Source organism: Arvicola amphibius, chromosome 1 (genome assembly GCF_903992535.2).
Source record: "Arvicola amphibius chromosome 1, mArvAmp1.2, whole genome shotgun sequence".
NCBI classification, from domain to species: Eukaryota; Metazoa; Chordata; class Mammalia; order Rodentia; family Cricetidae; genus Arvicola; species Arvicola amphibius.
In genome coordinates this window covers 111330224-111349357 of record NC_052047.1, presented here as the reverse complement: position 1 = coordinate 111349357, position 19134 = coordinate 111330224, and the positions used below count along the sequence as shown (strand labels likewise).

Sequence of the window (19134 nt, the reverse complement as noted above, 5' to 3'; positions counted from 1 at the left end):
ACTGTCAGTCGGTCTCTTCTGAGGCTTCCCGCTGCTGTGGGAGGGTCTGACTGACTCCTGGCCTGCAGCTCCATCAGCTGTGCCTTTCCCAGGGGCCTAGGAACCCCCTTCGTGATCTCCTGTTTGGCACTTTATAGTGTGGATGAGATAAAGGTTTCTAAAAACCTCGTGTCCCTCAAAATGCCTTTGCATGCATTCTCCCTCTGGCCTTCATCGAGAACTTGGCTCATTACAGAATTCAGAGTTGGAAGGAATTTTCTATCATCAGAATTTTGACACCAGTGCTCATTGTTTTCATTTTGCCCCTCCATCCTCCCTTCATCCCTCCCTCCTTCTCTCTCTCTCATCTCATGTAGCCCAGGCTAGCCTCAAACTCACTAGCACTAAGGATGACCTTTGCCCCCCAGGTGCTGGGATTTCACGGGGTACCCCATTCAGTTTACACAGTGCTGGGGATAGAGCCCAGGGCCCCATGCATGCTAAGGGAACACTCACCCAGCTGAACTACATTCCCAGCCCTCCCTCTTTCTCTTATTCTTGATCCAGGGTGGGAAATCTTGAAAAGCTTCACTCTGGGAGTTTCCAGGGCCCTGTCTTTGTCCTTGGTGATCTGAGATCTCAGGCAGTGTCCCCTTTGGTGCGCTCTGGGCTCACTAGGCCTCTGACCTGCTTCACAGTCCTCTATGTCCTTTCCCTGCTGACAGTGGCAACTCCAGAGATCCTCTCGTTTTCTTCTCTGTGTCTTTTGTTTCACTTTCTAGCTTGCTCACTTTTTCTACGTTCTAATCTTCCTGCAAGACTCTTTTTAAAAATTTCCACGTTCCTGTTTTCTCCAGCATTTATGTTGGTCTTTGTGACAGGGACCAGCTCACATCTCATGGACGCTTCGCTTGCCCTGAAGAAATTGTGTTTTACTTTTTTCAATATTATCTTTAAACAAATGGATGTTGTCATTGTGCATGCGCATGCGAGTACAGATGCCTGCAGAGGCTGGAAGCCAGAGGCTTCAGATTGCCCTGGGGTTGGAGTTATGGGCAGTTGTGAGCCACTCAGCGTGGGTACCGGGAACTGAACTCAGGTCCTCTGCAGGAGTTCGATGCACTTTTGCCCACTAAGCCATCTCTCCAGTTCCTTCCTCTGTTATCTTTGTCTTCTCTAAGGTTCTCTCTCTCTCTCTCTCTCTCTCTCTCTCTTTCTCTCTCTCTCTCTCTTGTCATTCCTTTTGGGTGTATACCTAAAATACTAAATATTCTAAATATTCGGTAAACCTTGACTGATTTTTCATATTCAGCAGTGAAAAACTAAAAAGCCAGTTGGCTCTCATATTAATTGACGGCTTTGTGTCTGTGTGACTTCACATCTGAAGTCTTTTCATCTGGATGAGTTGGTTAAGTTTCTGAGGAATCATTCAGCCTTTTGCTTGGGGCTAGAAACTTAGCTCCCAGCATCCCTGGCTGAGTCGGGTGTGGGTTTAGACGTTCATCTCATCAACTGTGCTTTTTCTTTCCTCCTCTATGCTCCCTGACTTCCCCAGAGTGGAAACTGCACCAGAGCTGGGACCTGGTGTCACCTGGCTATCTGGAAATAAAAACTTGTGGTGGTGATGAGGCATTGTTGTGTGTGTGGGGTTGTGGGGGTGTGGAGGATGGGACGGCCATAGGGGTGCTGTTTCCCCGGAAACTCAATCTATTTTGTTAAACTCCATCCCCACTTCTGCTTCTAAAAGAGCTTCCCACTTCCTGGCCTTCCTGGATTTTGGGGTTCCTATGACTTTGCCCCTTCAGCAGCCCCTCTGCAGAGGCGAGGGATTAACTTTCTGGTCCATTGATATTCACTTCCTAACAGTTGACATCTTTTTTGTCTTCTCTTCCATTTTCTTTGTCCCTGAGGTGCTACACATTTAAACACTTATTTAATCTCAGTGAAGTGAAATTTGGAGAGGAAGCAAAGATATATATATATATATATATATGGAGAGAGAGAGAGAGAGAGAGAGAGAGAGAGAGAGAGAGAGAGAGAGAGAGCTATTGTGTTTAATTAGTACTAAGCTTGTCCCTCAGGCTTTCAAATGAGGTAGCTATGGACGTTCCTGGATTTCTGGGTGCTAGTGCTGAGTGATGTTGGCTAGTGCTTACCTATCACTGAGCATGGCCGTGGGAAATAAAGAGCTTCTGGAACTCATTTTCAGTAGGTTATCACAGGCCTATCACAGAGACGTCGAGTAAGTTGGCATTTGCAAGGACAAAGCCATTAGTGTGTAGCAAGGGAATGGTTGGGATTGGGGATAGCCCATCACGCAGATGAAAGAGAAGCCTCTGGAATAAGAAAGGCATCCTCTTTTGCCCTGTTCTGCACTTGGTCTAGCCTGCCAGATTAAGTGGTCACACTTAGCAGCTGTTGGCCATGGGTCACCAGGGACCTGTCGTGGATGGAGAATCTTTCTCCAGATGGGGAGGTAGCTTTATCTCTCTGGTCACCAGCTTTCGGAGCAGCCCTTCTTGAGGGGCAGGAGATGCAGGTGACACCTGCAGGTGGCAGAGGCTTGGGGAGTGACCGTGAGCACCCCTCTGTGCTTTCTGGGGTGTCAGACAGTAATATCTGTATCAGCACACTCTTTTAGGAAGCTAACCGCCCTTCGCCCTCTCGTCAGAAACGTGTGCTGTCAACAACGGAGGCTGTGATCGCACCTGCAGGGACACATCGACGGGGGTTCACTGCAGCTGTCCCATTGGGTTCACCCTCCAGTTGGACGGGAAGACATGTAAAGGTAACCTTCTCTTGTCCTGCAGCTGGGGGTTGTGGGCCCGAGGCCTGGGCAGAGGGAGCCTGCACCGCTGATGTATGGGATAGAGGCCTCCATACCATTTGTGCTCCCAGCTTTGCTTATGATTCATATTGATGGGAGCTTTTCTTCCTTGGGCGAGTGGACGGTTGTAATTGAGTAAGCTTAATTAGAAGTGACTTAATTACACTAACTGTTGAGAAGGTCAGCCTCTGTAAGCACCAGATAATCCATTTCAGACAAGTGGCCTTCTTAGCAAAAGGCGGTTCATAGAACATTCATTGGCAGCAGATAACATCAACCTATCATAAATAATAGCCTCGAGATTACTGTGTAAATAACGGCTGAGATTATTATCCCGAGCACTTAACGAATAACTGTACCATTAACTTTTACTAATGAAGACAGACCCTAAGGACTTGCTGGTCTTTCATGGGCAAGAGTACAAAGGGTTTCTTAGTTCTTTAGCATGATAAAAAGACAGATAAACTGGTTATGGGATGAAACTGGGGAAAGATAAGATTAAGTATCAGGAATCATTAAGAAACGTTGAGACTGTTTGGTCATTGTGCAATTTGCCAGAAACAAAAGCTCTTGTCCTTTATGGCTTTAGTCATTACGCTAGAATAGAAAGTGTACGAATGGTGGTTGTCTCATCTTTGGAGGGCATTAGAAGATGAGAATAAATCGAACATGACATCACCACTCCTTTCCAAGGTTTCTTTCCTAATGCTTCCAATGAATGTCATGGACGGTCAGAATGGTTAGCTGGACGAGGGACTTGTCTTTCAGCCATACAGGAAGATGCTTGTACGACTGAAACTCTAAGTGAACATTCTTAAATGCTCACATGGGTCTGCTTTTCTTTCTGAGGATAAGGGAAACACACGGGAGCAGTTTGGGGACCGGGGAAAGCCAGGCAGCTACTGCTCTCTGATTCTAGGGCTTGCCTGTTACAGATATCGATGAGTGCCAGACCCGGAATGGAGGTTGTAATCATTTCTGCAAAAACACCGTGGGCAGTTTTGACTGCAGCTGCAGAAAAGGATTTAAATTATTAACAGATGAGAAGTCTTGCCAAGGTGCGTGCTGAATCGGTAGCTGGGGTTTGCGGGGAACGCCGGGTGGGATAGAGACGGTGTGGGTGAGCCCTGCTCCTGATGGTGTCGTGAACTCTACTCTCCAATCCGGATGTCAATTGCTTCTTCTTAGGATGAGTGAAAACATGGTGTAGCTCACATATGCTTGGAAACTAAGCTGTTGACATCAGAGACTACCACAGAAAGCCCATCCGGTTTGACTACAGCAGAAAGCCCTGCTTGAAAGGAAACAATGCATGATCAATCAGAGTTATGGCTGGATCTTGAGATTAAAGATCATTTTCCTCTTCTAAAATTTATTTTACTGCAATTAGATATTTGAGAAAAGTTGGCAAAAATCTGTGCATTTGGATAATACTTCTTCCTAGCAAAAAGCCGCGGTCAGTTCATCCAGAACCAGCTGGTCCCTTCTTACACCTTTCCACCCACCCTTCCAGTGGATGACTGCTCTGTGCACTTTGAGGTGGGTGGAAGGGGGTGACAGGAGAAATACTGCTTGGCTCGTAGGAAGATTACAGACCCGACCCCTTTTCTTTTCTTTCTTTTACTTGAAGACTTATGTTTTTAAAGTTATTTTTAAATATGTGTTTGTGTGTATCTGTGTGTGGGCAGGTACATGTAAGGTGCCCACAGAAGCCAGAGGCATCAGATCCCCTGGAGCTGGAGTTACAGGTAGTTCTGAGCCACCTGGTGTGGGTGCTGGTAGCTAAACCCCATCCAGTCTTCCGTAAGAGTGGTTGGTATATGCTCTCAACACTGACCCATTTCTTTGGCCCCAATAGACTCCCTTTCAACTGTATCCTTCCCACATAAGGTGAGCAGCAGTTGTCAATGTTAACAACTGATTTAGGACAAGCTTCATTTCTATTTTTAGATAAACAGCTTTCATGCCTTATCAGTACATAAGAAGAAATTCTCAGGATAGATACACTGTCATTTACCTTGTTCCATTTCTGGGAGTAAGGGCTGGTTTACTTATTTCATTAGACATCTGAGCATCGGGGACTCATTGATGGCTGGAAATATAACTCAGGTGGTAGATGCTTGCCTAGCATGCACAAAGGCCTGGGTTGGACCTTCAGCATTGCATAAACTGTAAATGGTGGCACACGCCTGTAATCACCTGTTGTACTAGGGCAGTTGTACTAGAAGCAGGAAGCCCAGAGATTCAAGGCTATCCTTGGCTACATATTAAGTTTGAACACAGCTTGGCTAGAGACCCAGGCAAAACAGACAAACAAAACCACAAAAACCTCAAACCGAAGCCCAACACTATATAAAAATCAGGATATAAAATGTAATATTGGGAACTGGGGAGATGGCTCAGTGGGCAAAGGGCTTACCATATAAGCATGAGGACTTGTGTTTGGGTCTTTAACACCCACCTACATCCACCTACAAAGCTGGATGCGGGCAGTGTATACCTGTAATTCTAGTCATGGGAGGCAGAGACAGGAAAATCCCTAGAGTTGAATGACCAGTCAGTTTGGCAGAATCAGCAAGTTTCAGGTTCAGTGAGAAACCCTGTCTCAAAAAATGAGGTGGGAAGCAATCGAGGAAGTCTCTGATTCTGAGCTTTCATAGCACACATGAACACATACACGCACACACACACACACACACACACACACACACACACAAGACAAATGATGGAACAATTTTTAAGAAAGACACTTTACAGAGTGCCTTCCCTTTGATTTTAATATATAATTTGCCAGGCAGTTCAAATACATTCTCCTTTAAATTCAGTGAGTTAATTCTAGATAATTATTTTGTGGTTTTCTTTGGTTTGACTTGGAAAGCAAATTTGCTGTTCCATACAATGTTTCATAATGTATAGGGCAAGAAATATGTTTAAGCTGTGTAAACACATTAAAAAGGAATTAGGAAAGTGATCTCATTATTTTTGGCAAAGCAGAGGTCCACAGTGAGCAGCCAAAGTCAGCTACTGAACGAGGGCCCTTCGTCAGCAATTGGCTGAAGTTAACCGATCTCACAGAATGGCATCGAGTGCCAGGAAGGAACCGACTTTTTCTCGTTTTCCACCATTGCTCTTGGTAGAACAAATATTTGCGCAGAGTGAATTTGCTGAAGAAACTGTCAGGATTGCTGGGAAAATCCAGGAAAGAAGGGCTTTGTAAGAATTCCCCTTCTGTATTTTGCATTTTCATTTTTCTTAATCCACGAACCCCCGATCCCTGCTCACTGTTGTTATTTTGAGTTGAATTGAATCCTGATTGGCCTGGAAACTGCTTAAGCTAATGACCTTGAACTCACGGTGATCCTACTTCCTTGACCTCCCAAGTGCCTCCCAAGTCTGGACACACACTACCACATCTGGCTAACGTGTTTGCCTTTTATTACTATAGCTTTTCAAGGCGTGTTTGGTGTAGACAAAGTGGTCTAGTCAATGCTGTGGCTGTTGGCCCAGGTTTATCCATTTGACTGACCCAGGTTTATCCATGTGGAGGTACCAATTAAGACAGTCCCAAGAGTTCTAGGAGTGAGACAGAAAAACCCATGGTGAGGTCCACAGATGCAGCTTCCAGAGTCAGTGTGCATGGCTCTGCTTGCTGTTAGGGATATATCCCCACTGAGCCAGGGACATAGAGGACACTGGGAAGAGTAACAAGGTAATCCTCCACCATAGAGGAGTAACAGAACAAGAGATTTTCCAAGTAGATCCACTCTGTGCCTTAACCGACCCGATTTCAGCATCTTTCATAGAAAAATCACACAGAGGGCATTAAGACACAGGACCAACAAGCTTCTGGGGGCCAGAAGAGTAGTTCTGTAAGATGAGAAATAGGTAGTAGCCAGAACTGTCTCCAACCAAAGCGTTTTCTCTTTTTGTTTCACCATTTAGACATAAATAGATAAAATGATAATGAATGGCTAGTTTATAAATTATTATTTACAAACTAAGCTATAAACCTATTTTGGTTTTTTTTTTTTTTTTTTTTTTTTGATTTTTCGAGACAGGGTTTCTCTGTGGCTTTGGAGTCTGTCCTGGAACTAGCTCTTGTAGACAAGGCTGGCCTCGAACTCACAGAGATCCACCTGCCTCTGCCTCCCGAGTGCTGGGATTAAAGGCATGCGCCACCACCACCTGGCTTTGTTTTTTTTTTTTTTTTATTGTTGTTGTTGTTTTTCGAGACAGGGTTTCTCTGTAGCTTTGGAAGCTGTCTTGTAGACCAGGCTGGCTTTGAACTCACAGAGATCTGCCTGCCTCTGCCTCCTGAGTACTGGGATTAAAGGCGTGCACCACCACTGCCCAACTGTGAACCTATTTTTAGGCATCTCATTTGCCTTCATTTATGTTAGTTTGCTTTCTATTGCTGTGATTAAACACTGTGATCAAAGCAACTTGGGAAGAAAAGGCTTTATTTGGCCTACATGTCATATCACAACCCATCAATGAGGGAAGTCAGGACAGGAACCTGGAGTCAGGAACTGAAGCAGAGGCCATGGAGAGATCCTCCTTAATGGATTGCTCCCTGTGGCTTGCTCAGCTAGCTTTCTTTCTTTTTCTTTTTAAATGCTATTTTTATTTTATGTGCTTTAGTGTTTTGCCTGCCTGTATGTATGAGGGTGCCAGATCCCCTGGAATTTGAGTTACAGACAGTTGTGAGCTGCCATGTGGGTGCTAAGAATTGAACCCAGAACCTCTGGAAGACCAGCCAGTGCTCTTCACCACTGAGCCATCTCTCCAGCCCTTCAGCTAGCTTTCTTATACCACTCAGGATCACCTGCCCAGGGATGACACTACCCACAGTGGGCTGGATCCTCCTGCATCAGTTGTTAATCCAGAAAATGCTCCACAGACTTGTCTGCCAGCCAGTCAGATAGAGACCCTTTCTCAGTTGTGAGTCCCTCTTCTCAGGTGACCCAGCTTGTGTCAAGTTGATAAAAACGAAAACAACCACAATTTATATAACTTAAATTTCTCATCCCTGCACATGAGTGAGTGAGAAAGATCACATGAACATCAAAGCAAGTATAGTTTGTAGTAGAATTTACAACCAAGCAGCTGGAGAGATGACTGGGGTTAAGAGTACTGATTGGCTGCCCTTCTAGAGGACCCAGTTTGGTTCGCAGCATCCACATGGATCCGGGGGACCCGACACCCTCACACAGACATATACATGCAGGTAAAGCACCAATGCACATAAAAATAAATCTTGAAAAAGAATTCACAGCCAAGGAACGTGGGAAGGACTGTAATTATGCCGGCTCTTCGACAGTCTTTGATACAGATGAGCAAAGCAATGGGTTCATCAGTCTTCTTTACCTGTGTTGTTTTCAAGTTCGTCAGCAACTTGTGATTGCTACAAACGCCTCTACCCACACAGCTGAGTTGGCATCAGCAGCTCCCCTCTCTCTTTGATGATTACAGATGTGGATGAATGCTCTTTGGAAAGAACCTGTGACCACAGCTGCATCAACCACCCTGGTACATTTGTTTGTGCCTGCAACAGAGGCTACACACTCTATGGCTTCACCCACTGTGGAGGTGAGTGGACCAGCCCTCTATGGGAGCCCGAGCTCGGGAGCAGGGCCACCATTGAGGTTTATCTTCTTATACGGGACAAAGAGTGCATTCATGGGCAGTGGCAACAAGAAAAGAAGCCACTAAAGAAATACGTTAATATTTACCCCATTAGCACATTGGGTATGGAATGGGGCACAGAGGACTTGAGCTCTGTCAGCTGTGGATTCATCAGTGAATTGACTTGTGCTCCTATTTGGAGAACGGGATTCTTGCAGGAGCTGAGACAATAACTCCTTCTTTCCAGCGGAAGATAATGTTGCTGTCTTCAGAGAGGCTTGGCCGGGCACCAAGCAGACTCATAGTTCTGTTCTGCCCGAGCACGGGCTGCAAAGCCTTGGTTCAAGCCCTAGTGTTAGGCTTGGATCTGGAAGGTGGCGTTGACTCTGTCTCTTCATTCTGTGCCCATTTAACAGTCTGTGCTCATGGCTCACACCCTCACGGTCAAGTAGACTGTGGTATAGATAAGTCAGATTTTGTGCCAACTGACTCTCACTCTACTTCCCCAGCAATCAGCAGTCACTGAGAACAGATCCAGACTCCAGACCTAGTAGTCTAAGGTCACCATGGTGATTCTAGGTATCTGTGGGATTGAGGACCACAGGCTGGAACACTTCCTGCCAGTTCTCATGCCCTGTGTTTGAGAAAAACAGATAATGGTACTTTGCTTACTTTGCTGTAGATGATAGTGTCTCCCTTCTCTCTTTCCACACATTCTTGGCACATCTAAAAGCATCCCTGACCTTACCCCGTCTATCATGAGACCCCAGTGAGACACCCCTTGAACACAGATGTCAGATGTCAACCTTCCAGCTTGAGTTCAGTCCCAAGTTATTGGGGACGGGTAGGTGCACACAACTTTTCTTCTCTCTCAGCTATGGAAAGAGTCAAATAGGGAGCTTTAATTCTGTGTCTCCCTTGCTATGTAGCCCAGAGGATGACGCGTTTTAAGTTCAAAGCCCATGTAGGGTCTGAGTCTGGACATCCGAAAGTGGTGTGTTTCCTCCTGGGTGTTCCTGTCAGTGGCTCAAACCTCCCAACCCAGGCTCATATGCCAGTGGGGAGTGCAGTCAGCCCTTGATGTTACTGTTGTGACAGGGGACCCTTTTGGCTCCACAGACACCAACGAGTGCAGTGTCAGCAATGGAGGCTGCCAGCAAGTTTGCGTCAACACAGTGGGTGGCTACGAGTGCCAGTGTCATCCAGGGTACAAGCTCCACTGGAATGACAAAGACTGCGTGGGTAAGAGGTGCCATCCTCCCTAGTTCCCACGTGGCTACAGGCTCACCCTGAGTCCAGGATTTGAGACTCTGTATGCTCCACACACTACACTGGGCCCAAAGTGCACCTTTCCCATGGAGTCCCCCTCCCTGGAGCGGCAGCAGCTGGTCTTTAATAAGTTCCGAAACCAGGAGGTACCTTGCAGGCTCCTTGACATTCAGCTCTGTGCTTCTGCCTAGATTGGAGCTTGCTTCTGTTTCGTGGTTGCTTCTCTGCATGAACAGCAGACAAGTGTCCCCTTGACCTCGGTGGGAGGCGAGGCTGGGGAGGGAGGTCAGCTCTGCCGTCTTTCCTTGGGGCCTTTGGTGTCCTCAGCTCTCATTACATTTGCGTGCGTGCTTCTTTGTCCTGTCTAGAAGTGAAGGGCTTCCTGCCCGCCAGCACGACACCCAGTGTGTCCCTGCACTGTGGTAAGAGTGGTGGAGGTGACAGGTGCTTCCTAAGATGTCACTCTGGCATCCACCTCTCTTCAGGTGAGTGGATCCTGGCATAGTCCTCATGGCAGGGCCTGTAGGTGTAGGTGTTGGATAGACTCAAAGGGCATCTGGGTCTTGAACCACCAGAGGCCCACGCTTTGAGAGCCCATATCCTGGGTATTTTTCTAGCGGCCTATGTGGAGTGGGGTGGGGGTGACTTTAATTGCTACCAGGATAGCCTGTCATCTTGCTTACACGTTTTGACAATTCCACATTCTATCTGTCAGGACTGCAAGAGGCCTACTCTGTCACCTGCGGCTCTTCCTCTTCTCTCAGAAGCAGACAGCAAAAATCAAATGACTCTGATTTTGGGGGTAATTACCAAACTGTGCTCTTGTAGGGGCTCATTGCATTCAATGGCTTCTTTTCTGGGGTGCTGCTCACGGGGGTGACTTTGTTGGCTCTTTTCTTATCTGGATGCTCTGAGCACATCACAGGGTGTTCTTGTCCACAGCTGTGGTGTCTGATCTCTCACCTACCTGTGGAAACCATACTTACTGAGTGTCCCCTGTGTACTTGGAGGTCCTGTTCAACCTGGGTGGGTCACAGTACTGAAAGAGGGCCACAGAGAGAACAGTCCGAGGATCCCAAATCCGCTCTATCCCAGAGCACTTTAAAGGCCCAGTACAGGGACCATGCCTGGACATGTGACATTGGTGGAGGTGGCATGACAGACTAGCAGAAGTGGGGTTCTGGCGTAAGAAAGAAACCCGGACCTATCCCAGTTTGTCACAGTACTAAGAATAAAAGTTCACTGTTTTCTGGAGGCCTCGTCTTCCCAGAGAAGGACACGTTTGCTGTTTTGTTACAAAACTGTCCAAATAGAGAATTACATTATATCTTGATGTCTGTATTATAAAGATGTCGAAAGTTTGAAATATCGTGCAAGATGGTAGTTTAGAAGTTAAAATACTCCAGACCCTATACACTATATTCCACAGTACAGGCTGTTTAATCCACTTGAAACTTTTATGTATTAAATATTGGAGGCAGGTCTCACTTTGTAACCCAGCCTAACCTGGAACTTATTGTAGTTCAGGATGACCTTGAATTCATAATAGTCCTGCCTCAGCTGCCTAAGAGCTGGGATTATAGGCGTGAGTTTGCCACACTTGGCTGCATCAGTTTTATTATTATCCTCATTAACCAAAGAAACCAAGGCCCAGAGGGATGGAAGAACTTACTCAAAGTGACTCAGAAAAGAAATTAGAGGAGCCAGGATTTGAACTCAAGCAGTTTTGAGTTCAGAGTCTTAAGTGCTGTTCTTTGCTGCCCATTCTGATGGATGTTAGGATCAGGGCAGAGGAGGAAACACGGTCTGGTTCATCTGGCATGCTCTAAGCACCGGTAAGAAAATAGCTAGCAGTCCTTACTACGCCTTACTACGTACCAGGAAACCAGCTAAACATTTATTTTTGCCATTACCTCATTTAATCCTTAACAATATCCAGGTAAAACAGGTGTTTGCTTAACTGTGTGCATTTAACACCTGAGCAACCTGAGATGGGGAAGATTAAGGGATGTGCTGAAGTTTTCACAGATCAGAGGGCTTTTGATTAGAGGCATAGGCTCCAGCAAAGCATATAGTTAAGATCTATTTTGGGAGAACAGAATTCTGCATTACTCCATCCCAGACTCAGAAGTGGTAGCAACATCTGGATTGGCAGCCCCGCCAGCCCTGTCCTCTCTGGGAAGCCACACACGGAAGACTTCCCCCAGCAGTCTTATCCAGATTCAAGTAGAAGGATTCTCGCCCTCCTTCTCAGGGAGACACAAAAATGACCTCATCTTTCGTCTGGCTGTGGAGACTGTTTGGGGCCCTTTCTCTGTTACATTTAAACATTGGAGCCATCTCTCTCTTGAGATAAGTTTAACTCTGAGGAGGTTCCAGGTGAACCTGTGCGTGCCAATGGACAGTTCATGATCCAAACCTTTATTGGGTCATTTTAAGAGGGGTTCATCATCTATAACATGTAATGAGGCCCAGCCAGCAGGAGCTTGTCACCACCCTCTGGGTGTTCCCTCCGTTGCCTGTGAAGGTAATTTCTTTTTACTTATTTCTTTCTGAAGATGTCATCACCGTCAGGACAAGTGTAACCTTTAAGCTAAATGAAGGCAAGTGTAGTCTGCAAAAGGTCAAGCTGTCTCCCGAGGGCCCGCGACCAACGCTACCAGGTACGGAATTGGATGGCTGGTGCAGGGAGCTTGCCTGCATGTTGGGTGAGGGACCTGCGACCAGCTGAGCTGGAGATGGCTGTCCAGCTGATGCAAGCACATGTCAGATGGCACTGAGCCATTCAGGATCTGCGGGGACATTCCTCTCCAGGAGGAGTGGAGCCTGCACTAACCCCTGTGCGGTTCTGGGCTTATCCCAGGAAGTCCTTTGTGAGGTCATTCTTGAGGCTCTGGGGAAACACTGGAGCTCATCCGAGTCAATGGGGCTTGAGATGAATCAGCCACTTGTGATGCTTTGGGTTAATGTTTCTGATCTTAGGGTTTGGTTGAAGCGTAAGCTATGATAAAAGGGGACTGACTTGGGAATGCCAACACCGGTGAACAGACAGAATGTCCAGGGTTCTGGCTGCTCTGCTGTTTGGAAACTGTGGCCCCAGGGCTCGGAGGAAAACAAATGTCTTCCAAGGATGGCTACGCTTACTGGAACAGGCGAACTGTGCTGCTTTCTTCCCTAGCTTTCCTTTCCATGGGAACCTCAGAGAATACTCGTGGAGTTTAAGATAAATCAAGACATAGATTAGGAAGATTATTCCCCCAGTCTACCCTGAAACAAATGAACCTAAAGGTCATGCTAGCTATTTTGACTGCTGACTGGTGTACAGTCAGGATGCATTTTGGTGCCTCCATTGATGGAAATGTACACCTGTTAATAATATGTATTCAAAGGAAGTTAATGGCGTAAGAAGGTGTCTTGTTATGTGGCCGAGATAGTAGTTGGGTGTGGTGGCACACACCTTTAGTTCCAGTACTCAGGGGCAGGGGGCAGAGGCAGGCAGATCTCTGAGTTTGAGGCTAGCCTGATCTACAGAGTAAGTTTCAGGACAGCCAAGGCTACACAGAGAGACCCTGTCTCCCAAAACATAAACAAACAAAAAGAGTGATAGAAAGGGGGATAGTAGAATTCTATATGTCTAACTAATCGAAATTGTATATAAATGGAGCTGAAGGAAAAAGCCCCAGAAAGCTGACTATATTATTAGTAGTGATTATGTCTGGGTAAGACATATATGGTGGGTGATTCTGATTTTCTTCTGTATTTTTCATGTTCTCTTTTCATATTTATATTTTTTTAACTTTTATTAAATTTGCTCTTCTAAAATGTCATACATGCATATATTGCATCCTGATGACTGACGCCCCTCCACCCTCTTTTCCCTCCTGTCCCTTTCCCCTGTCCCCTTCCTTGTGAGTTGATCTCCCACATTCAAGCCCTTTTGCTTTGCTTTGTGACTGAGTTCAACCAGGGCTGTCCGTATACCCATAGGCTTGGAGTAAACATTGGAAGCTGAGGATGCATTAGTTGGTACAGAGCTGAGGAGAATGGCTGTCCTCCCTCAGAATCTGTCAGTACATAGTTCTGTAGGGAGGGATTGAGCCCCATGAGCCCCTCTGAGCTCCATGCGGCCCATTGCAGGTTGCCGCAGCTGCAGTGAGATCATGTTCACGTTGGCTGTGTCATGGCCAAAAGAAAGTATGTCATCAAAGCCTCCTCCCCGTCTTCCGTATGTCACAGCCTCCTCCCCATCTTCCGGCTCTTACTTTCATTTTATCTCTTCTCTTGAGATGCTACCTAGTCTTAACGGCTGATATGAATGTCCTGTTTAGGGCTGAGTCAATTTTTTTTTTTTACTTTTAAATTAGGAAAGTATTTTTATTTTTTAAATTTTATTTTATGTGTATGGGTGTTTTTACTTCATGTGTATCTTTGTGCCACATATGTGCCTGGTGCCCAAGGAGGCCAGAAGAGGGTGTCTGATCTCTTGGAACTGGAATTACAAGCATTTCTGAGCCACCCTGTAGATGTTGGGAATCAAACCTAGGTCCTCTAAAAGAACAGCCAGCGCTCTTAATCTCTCCAGCCCCAGTATGACTTATTTTTCTTTTCTTTCTTTCTTTTTTTTATTCAAGACAGGGTTTTACTGTAGCTTTGGAGCCTGCCCTGGAACTAGCTCTCGTAGACCAGGCTGGCCTCAAATCACAGAGATCCGCCTGCCTCTGCCTCCCAAGTGCTGGGATTAAAGGCGTGTACCACCACAGCCAGGCTGTATGACTTATTTTTAGAAAGTGATTTTTATTTATGCACACGTGTGTGAAGAGTGTGTGCATGTGAGTGTGGAGCCGGCAGAGCCCAGTCAGCTCTCTCTGGAGCTGGACTTCCATGGGAGATGTGAGCCACCCAGTGTGGGTGCTGAGAATCAAATTCTGGGCCTCTGCAGGAACTACCGAGCAATCTCTCCTGCCCAGGAAAGTACTATTTAAAAAACAGACTCCGTCTGGAGCTTACTTCATAGATTGGACCAGTGCTGAAGATGTTAACTACTAGGAGGAACTCAGAGGAGGGTGTGCAAAGAGGCTGTACTTTTCATCAGCTCTTCTGTAAATCTAAACTTACTTCAAGATACAAAGTGTCAAACTAAACGTGGTGACTTACACCTGCAATCCCAGCACTTGGAAGGCCGGGGAAGGAGACTGTTGTGAGTTCAAGGTTGGCTCTGAGTACACAGTGAATTCCAGGTCAGCCTGGAACACAGGGCAAAATTTGTGTAAAAACAAAATAAATAAAGTAGTGTTAGGCCGTGAGATGGCTCAGCAGGTAAAGAAGCCTGCTACCAGCCAATAGCCTGGTTTAATCCCTAGGACCCACACATACGGTAGTGAGAACTGTCCCCTGACTTCCATACGCACCCCCATGGCACGTGTGAGCCGTGACATGTATGCACTCACACAAAAGTGTAACCACAGCATAAATAAGTAAGGTAAAAGTAGTTTTCATATAGATATGGGAAGTCAGGCAGGGATGGTACACACCTTTAATCCCAGCATTTAGGAGACAGAGGCAAGAGATTCTCAGAGTTGGAGGCTAGCCTGGTCTACAGCAAGTTCCAGGACAGCCAGGGCTACAGAAAGAAACTCTGTTGGAAACACACACACACACACACACACACACGCACACACACGCACACATGAAAATTGAAAGGAAAACAAATTCAAATTTAACATCCATTTAGGCTTTGAGGTTAGCTATTTAAAAATGTAAAATAGGACTGAAGAGATGGCTCAGATTCAGAGCACTCTGGCTGCTCTTCTAGAGGATCCAGGTTCAGTTTCCAGCACCCATGTTGGGCAACTCACAACTGCCTGTAACTTGAGCTCAAGACATCTGATGCCCTCTTCTGGCCTCCGTAGGCACCTGCACACATGTGGCACACACACACACACACACATACACACACACACAAATAAAAATGCTTTTTAAATATAAGTTTTGGGCCTCGAAAAAAATATATATATATAAAAGTTTGGGGGAAAATATAGGTAGAAAATGAATTTGTCTCTTCCTCTGACCACAATGGTCTATTGCTTTGTCATTAAAGACTATAGCACAGATAACCTTTAGTTCAATGAAATCAGTTTTAGAAGAGATGCAAGAAGGTTTTGTGTATATGTGGTCCTGCTTTGTAGTTTGGTTTGGTTCAGTTTTGTCTTTTGAATCAACAGATTCATCAGAAGCACTGGGCAGAGGGGACACCATGAAAATCGAAAAATCAAGAATAGGGACGTACAAGGTCCATCTCCTTTTTCTGGAGGCGGGGTTTCTCTGTGTAGCCCTGAATGGCCTATAACTCACTCTGTAGACAAGGCTGGCCTCAAACTCCAGAGATCCGTCTGCCTCTGCCTCTCAAGTGCTGATATTAACGGCATGGGCCACCACCACCTGGCTGCAAAGCCTGACTTAGAGCAAGCCTTCCACCATCACCCTACATGGATACTGTTTGGTTCTGTTGAATCTTTGTGCCATTTACTTTGTCATTGTTTAAAATGAGACATTACTGTTAATGTCTGTTCTGTCTCTTCCTTTGGAATGGAGTTGCACCAAGGTCATTTGGACAGGAAGGAGGGGTTGGTTTTGTTTCATTTCCTGTCTGAAGCTTCAGCATCAGGCCATCCCAGTCCAGCTTTGAGAACATCTAGTACCTTCGCCAACCATCATCAAAAATACAGAACAATTGCTGCCCTCTGGTTCTTGTTCTCCGCCTATGTGGCTGGCCAGTGGGAGACTGTTCCAGAACTAGACTGTAACGTTACACAGTAATGAAAATGTCTCAGGGCTCCAGGCTAGGGGCTGGCAATGGCTCGGCATGTGGAGTGAATCACGCGGTCCCCAGAGGGTTGTAATGAAATGTTTACTGAGCCCCAGCGAATGCTCAGCTCAGTGGTCTGTCAGGACTTGGCTTCCGATCGTTTTGTTTCTTCATACAGAGAGGCACAGCTCAGTAAAAGAGAGCTTCCAGTACGCAAACCTCACGTGCAGCTCTGGCAAGCAAGTCCCAGGAGCCCTGGGCCGACCGAGTGCCCCTAAGGAAATGTTTATCACGGTTGAGTTTGAACGGGAAACTTACAAAAAGGAGGTGACAGGTTGGTCTGAAAGCCGTCTGCGGTGCCAGGCTTCTCGAGACTCATTTCTTCTCTCTTTGCCTTCCATTCCATCATTCCTAGGGGGCAGAAACTAGTGTAAACCCTCAAGTATATCCTGTTTGATTCTACCCTCACAAATAACACTCACTTGGTCTAGAACCTGATGGAGAGATTTTCCCCTCCACTTCATAAAACCCAAAGCTACCGTTTGGCTCTCAGAATTTTGTGTTTGAATCGAATGCTGCCCAGCTTGCTAGGTTCGCAGCTCCAGGGGACTTGTGATGTCGGTGGGTCTAGCCTGGACATCTTCACTGCAGCCTGAGGACCTGTCCCCGTTTCCACAGCCTCCTGCAATCTGAGCTGCCTGGTAAAACAGACTGAGAAACGACTACGGAAAGCCATCCGCACGCTCAAGAAGGCTGCCCACAGGGAACAATTTCACTTGCAGCTCTTGGGCATGGACCTCAACATGGCTAAAAAGTCCCTCCGAGCATCTGAACAGCGGGAGGAGTCCTGTGGAGTGGGTCAGAATCAAGAGGAAAACCAGTGTGGTGAGTAGCCCAAGGTGATGACTGACAGGCCTATCGGGAGTGCTAGGCCTGTGAGCAAGGGAGCCAGTGAGAGACGTGGGCCACCTTCCTTCTCTGGTCTCACTCCTGAGACGCCAGGGATGCTTTTTCTCATCTGCTAGCTGCTGTGTTTTCACCAGCCCTGGAGCTCCCCGGGAGCTGAGGTGGGACTTACCTGTCTTTCCCTCATATTTGGCATGTTTGCCGGCTTGTGGTAGGTGGTGTCTGTGGAACCAAAGGACAGAAAAACAAATGCAGGCTTGGCAACACTGCCCGGCTGGTGTGCGCCTCTAGACAACTCTAACGTCATGGTCTCTGTAGCTCCTACTCTTTGGATTGGTCCCTGGTGATAACGAGTGAACTCATTTCTGTCCACAGTTTTGTGCAAAGGCAAAGCCAGAAGTCACGCAGGTGCCTTGCAGATACCCAGGCTTTGGGATAGGGCTCCAAGCAGTCTCAGTTCCATGCATGGTGTGTTGTCGGTCTGTGTTTGCGTGTTTCAGAACAAATGCCAGTCTCTAAATCCAGCAAGAGACTCCAGGGTGGTCAGATGTGAGGTTTGTTCTGTGCAGTTACAAGAGAGACTGCCTGAGAAGCCTTGCAGAGGGAAGTTGGGGGCTCTTATAAAGTATGATTGACTTGGTTCTTATCTGCTAGGAACACAACCTTGCCCCAGCTCCTTTGATCGAGTGATAGTCTTACCAGGCAGGGACCAGCATCTCCTACAGGCAACAGATTGAACGCTGAGGTCTATGTTCTCTTGCTGAAAGTCTCATTGGTGGGAAATACCTCGGGCCAGTAAACAGTTGCCATGCAAACATAGGACCTGAATTTGATCCCCGGAACTCACATAAAAAGCCAGGCTTGATGGTATCTTCTTGTATTCTCAGTGCTGGAGAGGCAGAACAGACAATCACTGGAGCTTGCTGGCTGGGCAGCCTGGCCTAACCGGGAAGCCCCAGGTCTTACTGAGAGACCCTGTCTCGAAAGGAGAGTCTGGATATTATCTGAGGAACAACACTCTAGGTTGTCTTCTGACCGCCAACATATGTGCACACGCATGCGCAAGCACACATGGACATGTACACCCCACACATACCCTGTGCATGCCCCCAAGTGATAATAGCTTTTCTTTTTATTTTTTTCTTTTTTCTTTTTTTTTGGTTTTTCAAGACAGGGTTTCTCTGCAGCTTTTTGAGAGCCTGTCCTGGAACTAGCTCTTGTAGACCAGGCTGGCCTCGAACTCACAGAGATCCGCCTGCCTCTGCCTCCCGAGTGCTGGGATTAAAGGCGTGCGCCACCACCGCCCGGCTAGCTTTTCTTTTTAAAGATTGAATTTGTAGTCTAATTCCAAAGCTCGTTTTCACTCCATGTGTGAGGTGAAGTTCAGTAAGGAGATCCCCCCAGAAGCAGACATCTGTTCGAGACGCTTGGGCCTGAGGGATGGCGCATAGGTAAAGGGTAGGATGCTGGTGTTTCTGTATGCATATGGCTGAATAGCTTCATTCTGGAGAGCTCTCAGCCAGAGCCACAGTTCCAATCTGCTGCTTCGCCAAAACTTGGAGAACACCGAATGTAACTGCCCCCAAGGGGCCAGTTCCCAGATCATCTTGACTCTTATTCCAGCTGATTTTCTTAAGAAGAAAAGAGGGTAATAAACCCAGCTGGCTGGATTCTCACTTGGACTCTTCAGAGTTCCAGTCTCCATACCAAAATTAGTGACAAG

The 19134-nt window shown here is 46.6% G+C and overlaps 1 protein-coding gene across 3 annotated transcripts in view; it reads left to right on the top strand.

The window, feature by feature from the left end:
- Positions 1-19134, top strand: part of Scube2 (signal peptide, CUB domain and EGF like domain containing 2) — a 73327-nt gene that overhangs the window by 25086 nt on the left and 29107 nt on the right. For 2 of the 3 annotated variants that reach the window (XR_005285691.1, XM_038332494.1), the window contains exons 8-16: positions 2651-2767; positions 3742-3864; positions 8279-8395; positions 9551-9673; positions 10069-10185; positions 10416-10502; positions 12259-12363; positions 16684-16839; positions 17184-17390. Coding sequence is in view for 2 of the 3 variants with exons in the window: in XM_038332494.1 (XP_038188422.1) it covers positions 2651-2767; positions 3742-3864; positions 8279-8395; positions 9551-9673; positions 10069-10185; positions 10416-10502; positions 12259-12363; positions 16684-16839; positions 17184-17390 (1152 nt within the window). In the remaining variant the exon portion in view is untranslated. The remainder of the gene's footprint in view (positions 1-2650; positions 2768-3741; positions 3865-8278; positions 8396-9550; positions 9674-10068; positions 10186-10415; positions 10503-12258; positions 12364-16683; positions 16840-17183; positions 17391-19134) is intronic. The other variant, XM_038332502.1, reaches the window with a different exon arrangement.